Source organism: Mesoplodon densirostris, chromosome 5 (genome assembly GCF_025265405.1).
Source record: "Mesoplodon densirostris isolate mMesDen1 chromosome 5, mMesDen1 primary haplotype, whole genome shotgun sequence".
Taxonomy (NCBI): domain Eukaryota; kingdom Metazoa; phylum Chordata; class Mammalia; order Artiodactyla; family Ziphiidae; genus Mesoplodon; species Mesoplodon densirostris.
The window spans coordinates 59,975,785-59,993,015 of NC_082665.1; the positions used below are offsets into that span (position 1 = coordinate 59,975,785).

General features: G+C 37.2%; 1 protein-coding gene across 1 annotated transcript in view; it reads right to left on the reverse strand.

The window, feature by feature from the left end:
* Positions 1 to 536: 536 nt before the first annotated feature.
* CD200R1 (CD200 receptor 1) overlaps positions 537 to 17,231 on the reverse strand; it is a 32,553-nt gene continuing 15,858 nt past the window's right edge. Inside the window, exons 2-8 of the mRNA XM_060099857.1 lie at positions 13,038 to 13,121; positions 11,891 to 11,950; positions 6,329 to 6,646; positions 5,962 to 6,213; positions 2,110 to 2,215; positions 1,345 to 1,390; positions 537 to 677 (exon numbers count right to left, since the gene is read on the reverse strand). Coding sequence (XP_059955840.1) covers positions 537 to 677; positions 1,345 to 1,390; positions 2,110 to 2,215; positions 5,962 to 6,213; positions 6,329 to 6,646; positions 11,891 to 11,950; positions 13,038 to 13,121 — 1,007 coding nt within the window. The remainder of the gene's footprint in view (positions 678 to 1,344; positions 1,391 to 2,109; positions 2,216 to 5,961; positions 6,214 to 6,328; positions 6,647 to 11,890; positions 11,951 to 13,037; positions 13,122 to 17,231) is intronic.

Consider the following 17,231-nt stretch of genomic DNA (forward strand, 5'->3'; position numbering starts at 1 on the left):
GGAAGAATGAGGTAGCTCTGCTTGTGTTGATATAAAAGATCTTCAGGATATATTATATTATTAGCTTTCTATAAGTACAGAACAAAACTATGGTATGTTCCCATTTGTGTCTTGACAGGATATGTGTATGTATATGTAAATGGACATATAAGTGCACACATATACCATGCACATATAGATATGACATATGCACATAGAAATTTTCTAGAAGATTATATAAAAACTGTTGGTTAATTGTTCTTCTGTGGAGTTACTTGAGGTAACTCAGTTTTCATCATTTACTGTATTGAACAATTTGAATATTTTATCGTGAGCATGAGCTTTCTTTGTAATAATATCAGTTCTTCAAAGAACTACCTAGTAACAGCTAAAATTCTAAAATTTCAAATGTATAAGGATATGAATGCAAATCCTCTAGAATGTCTCTGTCTTCTAAGAATCTTTGAAAAGCTAATTTCAAAATAAGCCTTCCATTCCAGAACTCCAAGAAAATCAAAACAGTATCTGTACTGTATCTTGATTCATTTGTCCTGGCACTACACTTCAGGAATATATACAGTATGGAGACTCATCCCATCAACTTCACTTTGTAACACCTTAGACATCTTCACCCTGTTTGTAGTATCATAAAGTGGGTTGTTCTTCTCTGTGTAGCTGGCATAGGGCTGCATTTCATCCTAAGAAATAACCCAAAGTTAAAATCAATTCAAAAAAGCCAGAAATCACTAACCACCTATGTTTTTCTAACAAGGGCCCACAGCTTTAGTGTCTACCAATAGTAGTCTCTGGGCTTACATGAACATAAGAGCAAGATTTTTCTAATATTTTATCAAAAAATTATTGATTATTTAAGTCTCAGTGTGACATGATAACAGTTGTCTGAAAGTAGGAGTGGAGAAGAATGGAGTGATATGAGAAGTATTTCAGAGGAGAGTGTCAAAGACTTAGTAAGCTATTGGCTATAAGAGATTATAGAGCTGGATAGGTTTTAAGCTTGGGTAAGAGAAATGATGATGGTATTGAAAAAAGGAGGTCAAGAATTAGAGCTGGTTTAATGGGAGAGGAAATACCAATTCAACTTCTCCAAAGATTACAGCCCAAATGAGGCAAACATTATGTCTTTTGTAGGATGCAGTTCTTGAAATAAAAATATGGATTTGGAGTGTATATAAATAGTACTTGGTGGATAATTAACAAAATAAGTACACCTGACAGCACTGTAAAGTTAGAATTTTTGCTTTTCAACTAAAATACTAATAATGATGCAAATTACAAATTATGTGACAAGATTTTCATACTACATAGCTTAAAAGTTTGTAAATATTCTTTTTAATCTTATCTTACCTCCTCAACAACTGAAGTATGTTCTGTTTTTTTCAATTTACATTTTCTGCAAAAATAAAAATTAGCTGGAGTGAATGTCAAAACATTATTATTCAGATTGAAAATGGAAAAACAAAACAGTATGCTATTGACAGTTGTGGTTCATTTTGATAGAAGCCTTAATAAATCAGAAATGAACTACCGGAAATGAGTGAAGAATGCTGCTTGTAAGTTAATTTGTCCAAATAAGGTAATTCTGGATTTTGGAAAGGGAAATGAAATTATGCAAAGAAGTTTGATGTAATAGAATATATGTGACACCTCATATTTGGTGTATGAAATGAATTATTGTAATTCTTTTCTCAAATAGAAAATAGCATGCACTGTCTCTCCCAAGATCCTGCCCTAAGTGGGCTGTGCTTGCATGTCTAATTCACTATGCTTGCATGTCTAAGTAACCTAGAAAAATCTCCCTCATCATTAGTGTAGTCCAAGTCTGTTATTTTCAGGACACACTTATTGATTATGAGAGAACTGAGGTTAACCTCTTTTTTAAAATTTTTATTTTATGTTGGACTATAGTTGATTTACAATGTTGTGTTAGTTTCAGGTGTACAGCAAAGTGATTCAGTTATACATATACATATATCGATTCTTTTTTACATTCTTTTCCCATTTAGGTTATTACAGAATATTGAGCAGAGTTCCTTTTTTACCTAATCAATTCCATTTTTCTGACTCTTTTTAATCCAATAAAGCAGGAGAAGTGAAAGCATCAGTCAGTACCTGCAGCCACTGATTTTCAAAAGCCAAATGGATCCAATGATGACCAAGATAATAAAAATAGGGGAGACGATACGTAAAATTCTTAAGGGTGCTGATGCTTTGGCATCTGTAAATGTAGACACAAAAATACATGATTTACTATTATTCAGCAGTAGAAAGAAATGAGCTATCAAGCCATGAAATCATGGAGGAAAATTAAAAGCATATCACTAAGTGAAAGGAACCAATCTGAAAAGGCTAAATACTGTATGACTCCAACCATATGACATTCTGGAAAATACAAAACTATGGAGTAAAAAGATCAGGGGTTGTTAGAAGTTAAGGTGGAAGGAGGAATAAATAGGTGGAACATAGAGTACTTTTATGACAGTGAAACTACACTATATGATACTATAACGGTGAATACATGGTATTTACACATTTGTCAAAACTCATAGAATGTGCACCTAGAATGAACCCTAATGTAAACTCTGGACTTTGAGTGATAATGATGTGTTAAGGTAGGGTCATTCATTATAACAAAGGTACAACCGCGGTGCGGGGGGATTTAGATAGACAAGGAGACCATGCATGTGTAGGGTCAAGGGTTATCTGGGAACTCTGTACTTTCCACTCAATACTCCATCATCATAAAACTGCTCTAAAAAAATAAAGTCTGTTTAAAAATTTTATATATAGCATGGTTCAAGAATGTCTCACAGTACATGAAATTCATTTCTGTGATTTTATTTGAAAAACTTTTGATGCATTTATAGTTCAAATAATTGTTATAATTAAATTGCTTTATCACCTCAGACTCTTAAGTTTTCAACAAGACATCATCTTGTGTCAGTATTTTGTTGCTTTAAGGATTCATGTGGTGAATTCCTGTAAGAGAGATGTGAAATTTACACCTCTCTGTTACAGTAATAGAGTGTTTCTCATCTCCAGTATTCAGAAATAAATAGAGTTGTAAGGAAGCTATTTGGATAAATAACCCTAATTCTGAAGTCACCTTTCTTCCAGGGCATTGAAACTGAAATGAATGCATGGCAGCAACTTTAAACTATTCACTGACTGCTGGCAGCAATACAAAGTTCAATCTGACAGGAGGACAAGTCAACCAAGGAATTGCCAGCTCTGAGAGGTTTTGAGACTGTGCTCCTGGTGTTTTGTGAATGCGGCTGGGGCAGCAGAGGGAGGTGAGTGGAGGCCACATCCAGTCCCTCCATCTTCCTTCAATACTTTGTTTTTAAACATTGGATTTTTATTTGAAAAAGTTTGGTTTTGCATTTTAAAATGACAACATTGTTTTGAAACCCTCTCTTTCAAACTAATGGGCTCTCTTTTATTGGAAGTGCACTAGCACAGGTGAAGGTCCACCCTGCGAGGAAGACATATCTGCACGGGGTGGGAGTGAACTAGAGAGTCCCTCCAGTTCTGAGATTCTATAAATATGACATCATATTGTAATACTGGGTGGTCGGACTTCATACATAACCAGTGGCAATTACTCTTCTCAGTAAATACTGCTAAACTATTAATATGTATATAAAACTTTAAGAATAGGTATTAGAAAATTGTGGTTTAAACCCATGTGTTTTCCTCTTCTCCTTTCTTAACACTTACTAAAATATCATCAGAGAATTTTTTAAAGTATAGACTTGCAAAGACAAAGAGAACATGGATGAAGACAAGAGCAGATGAAAGATTTCAACTTGTTTTTAGGGTGAAAAATGAACAGAAGAATGGCCAATAATTCAGAGTGAAATAAGTATAAACCTTAGTGAACTCCAGGAAGACTCTAGAGTAGGAAAGGCCAAATATAGAGAAGGGGGAATGTAGGGACTGAAGCGTGGAGCTAAAGTTAGAAGCTTCCTTGAAGGTCTGTATTAAGAACAGATGGGCTGCCAAGTCTCCTCCCAGCCCACGCAACCAGGTCTCACACCTTCCCCGACCAGCAGAAAACAGGAAGTGTGGCCCAAAAAAGATGAACTGGAGAAACTCCAGAGTGTCAAGGATCCAGACATAATGGAGGGTGAAGATGAACTTAAAAGAAAGTTGAGTTCTGAACAGTCACACACACACACACACACACACACACACACACACACACACACACACAGACACACACACACACACACACACACACACACACACACACACACTTCCCTCTCCTCCCTGCTCCCAGAACATTGATAGTCAGGATTATCCCTCCCAGGCAAGAGACTGGAGAGTTATTTTCTGCAGAGTCTATATAGCCTCAGAGAAAAGACCTTCAGGTATATAAGGAAATAAGGAATCCCCAATTTTAAAACAATCACCTGTTTTCACCCTATAGAAACCTACTAGCTAACAAACCCACTCACAGATAATATAGCTTCCAATCAGCTCCTTAGTGCTCACTTTGAAGTGAACGGATAGCCAAGGAGTTAAGGAAAGCCTTGTATGTGGAAGAAAGATTAAAACAAACAAATGTCAGGAAGGCAGAAGGAACTCAGATTACACAGACGTGGCATCAACCAGAGGACTGAGGGAAAGAGAACATCCAGGACAATAGCTGTGCAGCATGTCTCGTGACCAACCAGGCCAGATTAGAACAAGAGCGTGTAAAAACTCAAGAAAGAATGTCTTCAAGAAAAAAAAAATGGAACTGACATTACCTAACAAATCTGACCATGTGGAAAGCAGTATTAAGAGGCATTTTCTAGGGTTTTGTTTTGTTTTGTTTTTAGTGTTAGTGATCATTAATAATAGGTACATGCATTATTAAGGAAATGAAAAAGGAAAGCAATTAAGGCCAGGAAAAACAAAAAGTTATTCAAAAATGAAAGTATGAGTTTATTTCTTGATTCAGAGCTTAACAAAACATACATGTTCAAAATAATGTAAACACTGGCTATTTAATTTAACCAAAAATTGCCATTTTACTATATATGAATGGTGAGGGAAGAGAAGGTAAAGTTAAATCCTCATCTACCGTAAGAGGAAGTGGGTACACTAGGTTTAAATTTGCTATATTAAGAAATAGCAGCACAACCATGTTGTTTATAAAAACTGAGTCAATTACTAGAAGAAGCACTTGAAGATCTGAAAGTACTTGTCTCTGGAGAGTTGTGTAAAAATGGAGAGGTGGGGTTGGAGAGGCAGAGATGGCTAATGTTTTTCATGGTAGCCTTATAGAACAACGTAGACTTTAAACTATATGAGTTATGTTGATTAGAATAATATTTTTTATAACAAAAAATAAGAGTAGATGGGAGCAGAGAGTAGAGAAACTAAACTGTAATGAACTGAATCATAGATACTATTATAAGACATTAAAGAAATTTCACTGGAAGAGCCTGGAGGAGAAAATTCTACCAGACTGAAAATTCATGAAGATAATTTATGAGCAACATTATTCTTCTAATAAAATAATAATTATTTGTTTAAAATTACCCATTATCCTTCTATTAAAACCATAAGTATTTATGTAAATGTACACTACACAAGCCAATTTAGTAGTACAGAAGAGAACATTAAAAGAAGAATAAATTGGGAAGTTCACTAGTGGCCTAGTGGTTAGGATTCAGGCTTTCACTACCATGGCCCAGTTCGAATCCCTGGTCCCAGAACTGAGATCCCGGAAGCTGTGCAGCATGGCCGAAGAAAGAAGTAGAATAAATTGCATTTGATAATATGACTTTTTACAATAAATTTTTATATTATTCTTCCAGGCAATCTCTTTACTTTGAGGAGGAAAGGGAGATAAAGTGGAGGGTGGAAAGGACATCCTTGAATGAAATTTCTCTGCACACTCCTTTTTCCTTCTTAAGGTAACTCTTCTGAAAGAATGGAAAGATCAAAAACAAAACTAGAAAAATTACTAACCTTGATCCAGCTCTATGGACAGACTCTTGTTGCCAGTCAAGTGGGAGACAGAGCAGGACACATTAGGTACACGGCGGCCCTCCCAGTGGCATGTACTCTGGATGGTCACTGTGCCATTGCCCCAATGACGTTTTTGCTCAGTGACACAATCTCCCTCTGGGGTCCAGGAGATCTGTGCAGCTGGCTTTCCTGCAACTGCCTTGCACACTGCAGTTCCATTCTCAGTTTGAACCAGGGTCACCTCAGGGGGCACTGCAGAAATGTAGGGGAAATGCTTCAGTCTTAACACATGGGACATGGGATTCGGAGATTTGTTTCAGCCCAAAATCTGGTTATCTGAAACACCACAATATATGACGTTCCTTACCTAACACTTGGAGGTGATATCCACGATGGAAATTCCCATTAGGTATTACCATTTGACACCTGTAATACCCATCATGAGTGATGGCCACTGGATCAATCTGAAGGGCAGGATTCTCGTCAAGTCTGGAGGCCCAGGTTATTCTCTCATCGGTACAATTTCCTCCCTTGGTCTCATTTGTATCACCCCTGAAGGCTCTGAAGCAGGGCAACTTGTCTCTGAGGACTATTTCCCATGTTGTTAGCAGTATACTTGTCCACAGCACAAGAGGGCAGGAGAGCACAGTCTTTGTACCCACTAGTACTGATAGTGAAGTGTTAACTGTACACACACACACAAAGACACACATGCACAAACAGAGAATAATAAGAGAAAAGCTTGATAAAGAATTTCAGTGTTAAAATTTATTCACAGCATATTACATGAAATTGTACTTGAACATTACTTTGCATGGTCTTATTCCAGAAATATTAGACTTACGTAAGAAATTAACATTCATGAAGTATACATAAAGTTTTAAACCCATCCAAAGATTAACCAACTTCCTCCAGTATTATGCATCACTAGGAAAACAACATGAATTATATATGTGACAAAATTGTTTAAAGTGTTATGAAATTAATTCAGGAGATTTGATCTATAAGACAAACAGATGAGAATGCAGAATCTAAATTAAAAGACAAAGGCAGTTTTCTAAATCTAATCTTTTGGCTTCAGAGACTATTAGATTTATCATACAACTCATGCTCCTCAGGGGGGGAAGAATTGACTAATTAGTGATGTGGTTTTCTCCTCCTAAGTTCTGATGAAAGTGAAAAATCAGTAACATCAAAACTAAACACCTATCCTTAAGGGTGGCAATTCAGACAAACATAAATGTGGAAAGATATGGTACTTTCATTAAAAATAGCTAAGATGGCAATCAGGCTGAACAAGGTGGAAATTATTTTGTTTAATTTTTATTCAGAGAATCACAAAATCAGTTAAATCAACAGATTTTATTTATTTATATAAAGAATAAAATTTCCTTTATTCTTCCTAACACCTCAGATGTACTTCCTAAGTCTACAAAACAACACTGAAAAGCACTTGCTCTGTCTTTCAGATGTAAATATGCACACTTAAGTATGTATTTACATACAAACATGCATATTTTAATTTATATATATATATATAAATTGAGATGTATATTGCATATCATACTGTGTATATTTTCCTAAGTCTTTTGCTTTTTTGTTGATATATAATAGACCTATCACCATATCAGTATACCTACATCAATCTCACTCTTTTTTTTTTTTTTTTTTTTTTTTTTTTTTTTTTTTTTTGCGGTACGCGGGCCTCTCACTGCTGTGGCCTCTCCCGTTGCGGAGCACAGGCTCCGGACACACAGGCCCCGCGGCCATGGCTCGCGGGCCCAGCCGCTCCGCGGCATGTGGGATCCTCCGGGATCGGGGCACGAACCCGTGTCCCCTGCATCGGCAGGCGGACGCTCAACCACTGTGCCACCAGGGAGGCCCTCACTCTTTTTTTTATTAATAAATTTTTATTGGAGTGTAGTTGCTTTACAATGTTGTGTTAGGAAAACTGGACAGCTACATGTACAAGAATGAAATTAGAACACTCCCTAACACCATACACAAAAATAAACTCAGAGTGGATTAAAGACCTAAATGTAAAGCCAGACACTATCAAACTCTTAGAGGAAAACATACGAAGAACACTCTGCATAAATCGCAGCAAGATCCTTTTTGATCCACCTTCTAGGGTAGTGGAAATAAAAACAAAAATAAACGCGTGGAACCTAATGAAACTTAAAAGCTTTTGCACAACAAAGGAAACCATAAACAAGACAAATAAACAACCCTCAGAATGGGAGAGAAATTTTGCAAATGAAGCAACTGACAAAGGATTAATCTCCAAACATAGAAGAAGCTCATGCAGCTCAACATCAAAAAAACAAACAACCCAATCCAAAAATGGGTGGAAGACCTAAATAGATATTTCTCCAAAGAAGATGTACAGATGGCCGACAAACACATGAAAAGATAATCAACATCACTAATTATTAGAGAAATGCAAATCAAAACTACAATGAGGTATCACTTCACACCGGTCAGAATGGCCATCATCAAAAAATCTACAAACAGTAAATGGCAGAGAGGGTGTGGAGAAAAGAGAACCCTCTTACACTGTTGGTGGGAATGAAAATTGATACAGCCACTATGGAAAATAATATGGAGCTTCCTTAAAAAACTAAAAATAGAACTACCATATGACCCAGCAATCCCACTACTGAGCATATAGCCAGAGAAAACCATAATTCAAAAAGACACATGCACCCCAATGTTCATAGCAGCACTATTTACAATAGCCAGGACATGGATGCAGCCTAAATGTCCATAAACATTTATGGAATAGATAAATAGAGGAATAGATAAAGAAGATGTGGTACATATATACAATTGAATATTACTCAGCCATAAAAAGGAACGAAATTGGGTCATTTGTGGAGACGTGGGTGGACCTAGAGAGTGTCATACAGAGTGAAGTAAGTCAGAAAGAGAAAAATAAATATCATATATTAATGCATATATGTGGAATCTAGAAAAATGGTATAGATGACCTTACTTGCAAAGCAGAAATAGAGATACAGACATAGAGAACAAATGTATGGATACCAAGGGAGAAAGGGGCGGGGTGGGAGGAAATGGGAGATTGGGATTGACACATATATACTATTGATACCATGTATAAAATAGACAGCTGATGGGAACATATTGTAAAGAACAGGGAACTCTACTTAATGCACTGTGGTGTCCTCAATGGGAGGGAAATCCAAAAGAGAGGGGATATATGTATATGTATGGCTGATTCATTTTGATGTACAGTAGAAGCTAACACAACATTGTAAAGCAACTATACTCCAATAAAAATTAATAAGGGCTTCGCTGGTGGCGCAGTGATTGAGAGTCTGCCTGCCAATGAAGGGGACAAGGGTTCGTGCCCCGGTCCGGGAAGATCCCACATGCCGCGGAGCGGCTGGGCCTGTGAGCCATGGCCGCTGAGCCTGCGCATCTGGAGCCTGCGCATCCGGAGCCTGTGCTCCGCAACGGGAGAGGCCACAACAGTGAGAGACCTGTGTACCGCAAAAAAAAAAAAAAAAAAATTAACTAATAAAAATAAACAGATTTTTAAATAATCTGTAATTTCTTTAGTTTGACCACCTCACAAAAATGAAAAATGATGATGCCAAGTGGTAAGGGATGCTTAGAAGTATTTTTCTAGAAAAAAAGTACTATAGTATATAAATACAAATCAGTGCAAAAACAAGGATTAGTTTCCTCTGTAAATTTTCTATAAAAAGGATTTTATTGCAAGCATGTAATAGTGTCAAATATGGCCTTTCAGTGAGTTCCCCTTCCTTCCTATTCATTCACACATATACTCCCTGACAGCTTGCTGTGAACCTTGCTCACAGATTTTGTTTCCATACATTCAATATCATTATCAGGATTAAATATAGCATTGACCTATTTTTCCATATTTTAAAGTACAAATTAAAACCAGCAAGCATCTCCTAATGTAGAAGCTCACGCTTTCCCATAAGCTGACATGTGTACCTGACAGAAAGGGGTTTGCTGACAGGTGATTAGGTGTATCTGTCACAAGTCACCTGTAACGAAGGAGAGCATCATTGATTTCATCAGTTTAACATGAACAGAACCAGCTGTGGTACGGCAAAATTTTTATGTGGATGAAGCTTATTTTTTCTAAACTTTGCATTTAATATTTCTCCTATCCTCTTTTGGTGTCATCTTCCCCCTCTGTGATGTACTCAAGCCTTTGCATTTCATGGCCATATAAAGATCATATTACTAGATGAAGGAAGAGGGAGGATTTTAATGCAGATCTAAGAGGGCAGGCAAATCCATGCTCTTCCCATCACTCCAAGTGGCACCTCCTCATAGCAAGAAAGTCCAATTTGGCAAAGGCTTGGAGAGAAGCAAGAACATGGCTTGTTAGAGAACTGCTAGAGGTCGGGTGTGGGAAGCACATATGTGCATAAGGGAATCGTGATTAAGATAAAACCAGAAAAAATAAGAGACTGACGAGATAGCAAGTTGTGAATGTCCTGTTGTTCTTGGGATTTGGAAGTTTAGCTTATAAGCAGTATAAGGCTTTAATATTTAACCTCAGTATCTGACTCATTTTTGTAAAAGAAAGTTCTTGCTAATCAAACAAACATGTATTTGAATAGGGGCACAGTATCCGAAGAAGTAACTCTAATGGTGAGGATTCCAAGCACTGCAGATATTCTCTGTTCTTTCACTTTCCTCCATTCTATAAACTTCAGTCAATCACCCTACACCTATAATGATAGTTCTTATGTTATTGTTATTTTTTCACTCTTTCTTCATCCTCTTCTTTCCTTTTTCATACCTGTTGTGATAAGTTACACAATGGCCAGTACCTCTACAACACTCAGTGGGTTTGGCACCTGTCTGACAGATATATTCTCCATATGCTCCTGTGATCAGCTAGGGTGATTTCACTTCCTGCTTCACTGAGAAGATAGTAGATTCTCATCTCTGCTCCCAAACCAGCAGTCACATCCCATCTTTTCTGCATCCTTTGCCTACGAATATCTTCCAGTCTCATCCAGCCTTATGCACACTGACAAATTCTTATTGGCTTTGGGGCATTTCCTTTCTTTTCTCACAACCATAGCCTAGATTAAGTCCTCATTGCCATGTACCTGGATTGCTGCAAAGGCCTCCTAACTTCTCTCTCTGTCTCAAAACCCTTCTCCTTTCAGTTCATACCTTACACTGCAGCCAGTACTTCATTCTGTAACACAGATGTGATTCCCTCAACTCTAAAACCCTCCAGAGATCTCTCACTGTCTGAAGAATAAGTTCAAATGTCTTCGTATTGGCTTTGAAAGCCCTCTTTTTCACATTGACTCACTTTGCAATCTTATCACCCACTACATTCCCCCAAAACTGCAGAAAAAAACACCAAGCACAATTCCATTTCTATGTCATTTCTCACATCGTTTTCACTCTCTAAGGTGCCCTACATGATGCTCTTTTTCTATTGAAGTACTCTACCTTTAAGACCTGATTCACATGCTACATCATCTGTGAGGCCTTCTCTAAGCCTTGATGCTTAATCACTCCCTCTGTACACTCGATGTGAGTGCTTACCTCCTCTGCCTGTGTGATAACTGTGCTCCTGTCGGGGTTCCCCCACAAAACTGAGCTCCCTGGGGGCTCTCTGATAGTCTTGCTCATCTTGCTTATCTTCATGTTCCCCACAAAGCCTAGCACAGTGCCTGATAGAGAAAGCTCCACAGTCTTCCAGTGGAATTGAACTGTTTTAGGGGAAGATGGGTGAGGTCGTTCAGGTCCCTCATCCCACAGCATTCAGATCACCATATTCTTCAACTGGGCACAAGGCTGGACTTGGTCCAGACCATCGACTATGTTTCTAAGGAAGCTCAACATTCCATGCTTCAGTGCTGGCCTCAAAAAACAAACAAACAAACAAACAGCATACTACCTTCTGCAGGGGGTGTTACAGTGCTCTGCTTTCTGTCCATAGATGAAGTAATTGTTGAAGCTAGAAAATATTCAGAGGAAAGTAGGTGAAATCAATTTTAGATATTTAAATGGAGTGAAAACCATTATTTCTCCACAAGACTTGTATGCAACATGATAGAAAATCAACAAACCATAACTAAAGTTACACAAAAATCCTTGAAAAAGAGAAATTAGAAGCTGTTCCATCACTATATGGAAAAAAACCTGAACATTTGAAAATTACATTTATAAGCTGTTAATCAATAATTCCCCATTTATGTGACACCTCATTTTATACGTAAAACTATTCTGTACAAGGTAACGCAGCCTCCACCCATTCCCTAGTCATAATGGATTCGTCCATCATGGGCACCTCACATGAGTTGGGCTGATGATAGTCCTCCTTCCAGATGCCACACCCTGATTAAAATTGTCTGGTCCATTGGTAGGCACCTCACCCAGCAGGACAAATCAGAGTACTTTCTCAAGAATTTTGAAACCAGAATTGAGAAGAATAGTTCATCCCTCTTTCTCCCCCATTTTTCTACTGTGACAGTTAATTTTATGTGACAACTTGGCTAGGACACAGTACCCAGGTACTTGCTCAAAAATTATTTGAGATTTTTCTGTGAAGGTACTTTTTATCAGTAGACTTTGAGTAAAGTAAATTACCCTCCATAATGTAGGTGGGCCTCATCCAATCAGTTGAAGGTTTTAATAGAAAAAGACTAACCTTCTGGGAAAGGGAATTCTGCCAGCAGTCTGCCTTCAGACTCAAACTGCAACTCTTCCCTGGGTCTCTAGCCTGCTGGCCTACCCTGCATATTTTGGACTTGTCAAGCCTCTGCAATCATGTAAGCCAATTCCTTAAAGTAACACAACCTCTCTCTCTCTCTCTCTCTCTCTCTCTCTCTCTCTCTCTCTCTCTCTCTCATCTCTATCTCTATCTCTCTCTGAATCTCTCTCTACAGGATGTATGCCCAACACACATGTACATCCTGTTCTGTTTATCTCAGGAACACTGACTAATACACCTACCTTGGGGTTAAAAAGTAAAACTATACATGAAAACTATACAAGCATCAAGCATTCTTCTATTAGAATTATCATTAAAAGGTGAGCATTACCCCAACTGTAATTAACCTTGACCATCTGCTGCATTAATGAGTTGTTTGATGTAACAAGATCTTCCATTACTGCACTTATGCATTCTGAAAAGACATATGGAGTAAAGAGAGGAATATGCATTAGTATTTCTGACTCCTACCTAAAATCACATTTTTTTCACATCCTTTGGGCTATTTTAGGGTTGCAGTTGCCAATAAATACATAAATTATGACAGGCAAGCAAAAGTCTCAGAAAAATTTGTCTCAGTATGAACTTCTGAATTGATCTTCCTACCTGTTTGGCATACCCCTACTTTCAGTCCAGAGTGCCCCTTACCACCCTCCTGTCTTTATATTCAAGTCAAAGTATTTCTTCTCCCAGGCTTATATGCATTTAATCTATCTCCAATTGTGAAAAAGTGTTTTACTATCTGGTACAGATTTTTCAGGCACCAGTGATGAGGTAGAAGAAGTTTAGAAGTGATGTGTTGGTTGGATGCTGGTATAGAGCAAAGAAAGGAGCTTCCTAAACATTGTTGAGATCACATCATATAGACAACTGTCTATTAAGTTCAAATTTTATAAGGCGAGCTCTAAGTGAGAACAAGCATTTTTAGCGTATCAACTCTTGGCAAATACTCACTAGGCATAGAGACATCATAATAAACAATAGCTTCTTCCCTCCATGAGCCTAAGGTCCAGGCGAGAAATTAGCTATGTAAACAATAATATCATAAAGTTGTTGGTATGATGATAGCAGTATACATAGTGTCCAGAAGATAAAAAGAAAAGATGTTTCATTCTAAGAGTGCAGTAGTAAGAGACTAGGAAAGACTCTACAATAGATGATATTTGAGCTGGATCTTAGAAGATCAGTTTTCTAGGAAGGTAGAAGGAAAAAGAAAATTGCACAAAGAATGCCATTTAGAGGAAGGGATGAAACCATGGGATTTTCAAAGAACTACACATTATGTATTATATTGCTATTATGTGAGAAAAACTGGATGTGTGATTAGATTTGAGGCTGGATATTGGCGGGCTCTAACTATGGAAGACACAACACTCCTAAAAGTTTTCACAAGGAAATGATACACTTCTAATGCATCTACAATGGATGTATCTGTCCAGCAAAGAGAAACATTTTACAGTAAAATTCAGTGCACAGTGTTTTTCTGGAGAAATTTTGAATACACTACTTCTCTTAGCTACCATTTTCTTTTACAAAACATTGATAAATAATAATTTTTGAACACATGTTAGAAACAGATTTTTGGTAATTTGCACATGTTATTCATTTTAGTCTCTCCACATTGACAGGTATTATCATCCTCATTTTAGAGATGGAAGAAATACAGATACACAGTGATGAAGCAATTTGGCCAAGGCCGCCCAACTTATAAGCTGCTCCAATTGCCCAATTATTTTCATGTGAGTAGTTCTTCCTGCAGTGAGTAGGAACCAAGGGTTGGATCCTAAGAAATACACCAGGATAAATACACTACCCAAATTGAGAGAGTTGGAGAAGAAAGTCCAAGCCATGTTTCTGTAGAAACACTGATAGACAACGGTCTGAAAAAGCACATCAAAAGGCAAGTCCATAAAATCAGGATTATAATGGCACATGGATACAAGCATTATGAATGCTGGATCTGAATGGGAATAGTTAAGCTAAGGAGGAAGATTTGAGACAATTGCCAAAATTCATGGACCAAACCCACCACTCCCTCACAAGATTGTAAGCTCCAGGAGGGCAGGGATTTTCATCTATGTTGTTCATTCTTCATCCTCAGTGCTTAGAAGAGTGATTTGCACAGCTCCCTTGCAGGTGTCTGGCTCAAGGTGGGTTTAAAATAAAGGTCAACACAACCCTATAGCAAGCTGGACTAAAGATATGGACAGTTAGTTTACAGAAAAAGAAGTATACATGTCTCTTAGTCATTTAGAAAGAAGCACAGCATCATTTATGGTAAAAGAAACACAAATTAAAACTATGCAGAAATGCCATTTCTCACCAATGAGATCGTCAAAACCCAGAAGTTTGACAACATACTCTGTTTGCACAACTGTAGAGAGATAGGCATGCCAATATACTGCTGGTGGGAATGTAAAATGTTACCGATTCGATAATGGAAAATATGACAGTAAATAGCAAAGTTACATATGCATTTTCCTTTTGAAGCAGCCATATCACTTCTCAGAATCTATCCCAAAGATATGCAGGCAACCGTATGAAAATATATGTATACAGAAGACTCGTCATTACAACATTGTAATAGCAAGACTTTTAGAAATAACCCAAATAGCCACCCATAAGGAACTAGTTGTCTAAATTATGGGACATCCACAAAATGAAGTATAATGAAACTTCTAAAAAGAATGAGAGATATCTTTATATTACTATTATGGAGTGCTCTCCAGGGCATATTGTTAAGTGAAAGAAGAGGGACAGATAAAAGTGTATACAGTATCACATTTTGTGATATGCAGCTAAAACAAAAATAAACAGCTTACAGAAAAAATAGCTTTAAATACTAATTACAAAACAAGAAATATCTAAAATCCACTTAAAGAAGCTAAAAACAAAAGAGAAAGAAGAAAATAAAAGAGCAGAAATCAACAAAACAGAAAACAAGCAAGACAAAAATTAGCAAAATCAAAAGCTGGTTCTTTGGGAGTTCCCTGGTGGTCCAGTGGTTAGGACTCAGTGCTTTCACAACCGGGGGCCGGATTCAATCCCTTGTCGGGCAACTGAGATCCTGTAAGCCGTGGCGTGACCAAAAAAAAAAAAAAAAAAAAAAAAAGCTGGTTCTTTGAAAAGTTCTTCAGTATTTATAAACCAATAACCATATTTATCAAGAATAAAACAGAACACAAATATCAGGAGTGAAAGAAGGGACGTTAACATAGATACTACATTCATGAAAAGAATAACAAGCAAATATTAAGTACTTTATGCTAATCAAATTCAGTAACAGATGAAATGGACAAATTCATTGAAAGACACATCTTTCAAACCTCATTTGGGATTAAACTGATAATCTGAAGAGCCTTATACTTATTAAAGAAATTAAATTTGTTGATAAAAATCTTCCCATCAGATTGGCTACACTGACAAATTTAAGCAAACATTTAATAAAGAAGTAATATCAGTTCTACACACAAACCCCCTTCAGAAAATACACAAGGAGGGAACACTTCCCTACTCATTTTATGAGTGTAAAATAAACTGTTCACCAAAACCAGGCAAACACATTACAAATAAGAACGACGGAGCAGTAACCCTTATAAACTTTAAGACACAAAAATTTTCACAAAGTATTATCAAATCTAGCACTTGTAATACAACATGATCATACAAGGTTTCTCTCAAGAATGCATGTTGGGGCTTCCCTGGTGGCACAGTGGTTGAGAGTCCGCCTGCCGATGCAGGGGACACGGGTTCGTGCCCCGGTCGGGGAAGATCCCACATGCCGCAGAGTGGCTAGGCCCGTGAGCCATGGTCACTGGGCCTGCCATCCGGAGCCTATGCTCCGCAACGGGAGAGGCCACAGCAGTGAGAGGCCCGCGTACCGCAAAAAAAAAGAATGCATGTTGATTAAAAAAGAATGCATGTTGATTGAATACTCAAAAAATCAATGAAATTGACCACATTAACACAATAAGGGAGAAAAAACATGATCATTTCAGCAGATGTAGAAAAAGCGTTTGACAGAACTCACCACTCATTCATGATTTTTTAAACTCTAGGAATAGAAATAAACTTCCTCAAACAGTTAAAGAGCATCTATGAAAATCCTATAGCTAACATCATACAAATAATGAAATATTTCCCCTCTAAAATCAAGAACAAAGCAAGAAGTTCTGCTCTTCTTTTCAATTTTGTACTACAGGTTCTAGAGATTGCAATAAAGCAAGAGGAAAAAAAGGCATATAGATCAGAAACAGAAACATAAAACTCTTTATTTGCAGATGACATGATTGTTAGAAATCTATAAAACAGCTCCGAGAATTAATTGAAATTAGTACGGTCATAGTATTAAAATGCTAATAATATTTTAAAACAATTATATGTTTATATACTAGCAACACATAATTAGAAAATAAAATTTTTACATCAATTCTATTTGTAGTAATGCAAAAGAAAAAACTTAGGAATAAATTTAACAAAAGATGCACAAGGCTTATACACTGAAAACTACAAAATATATTACTGA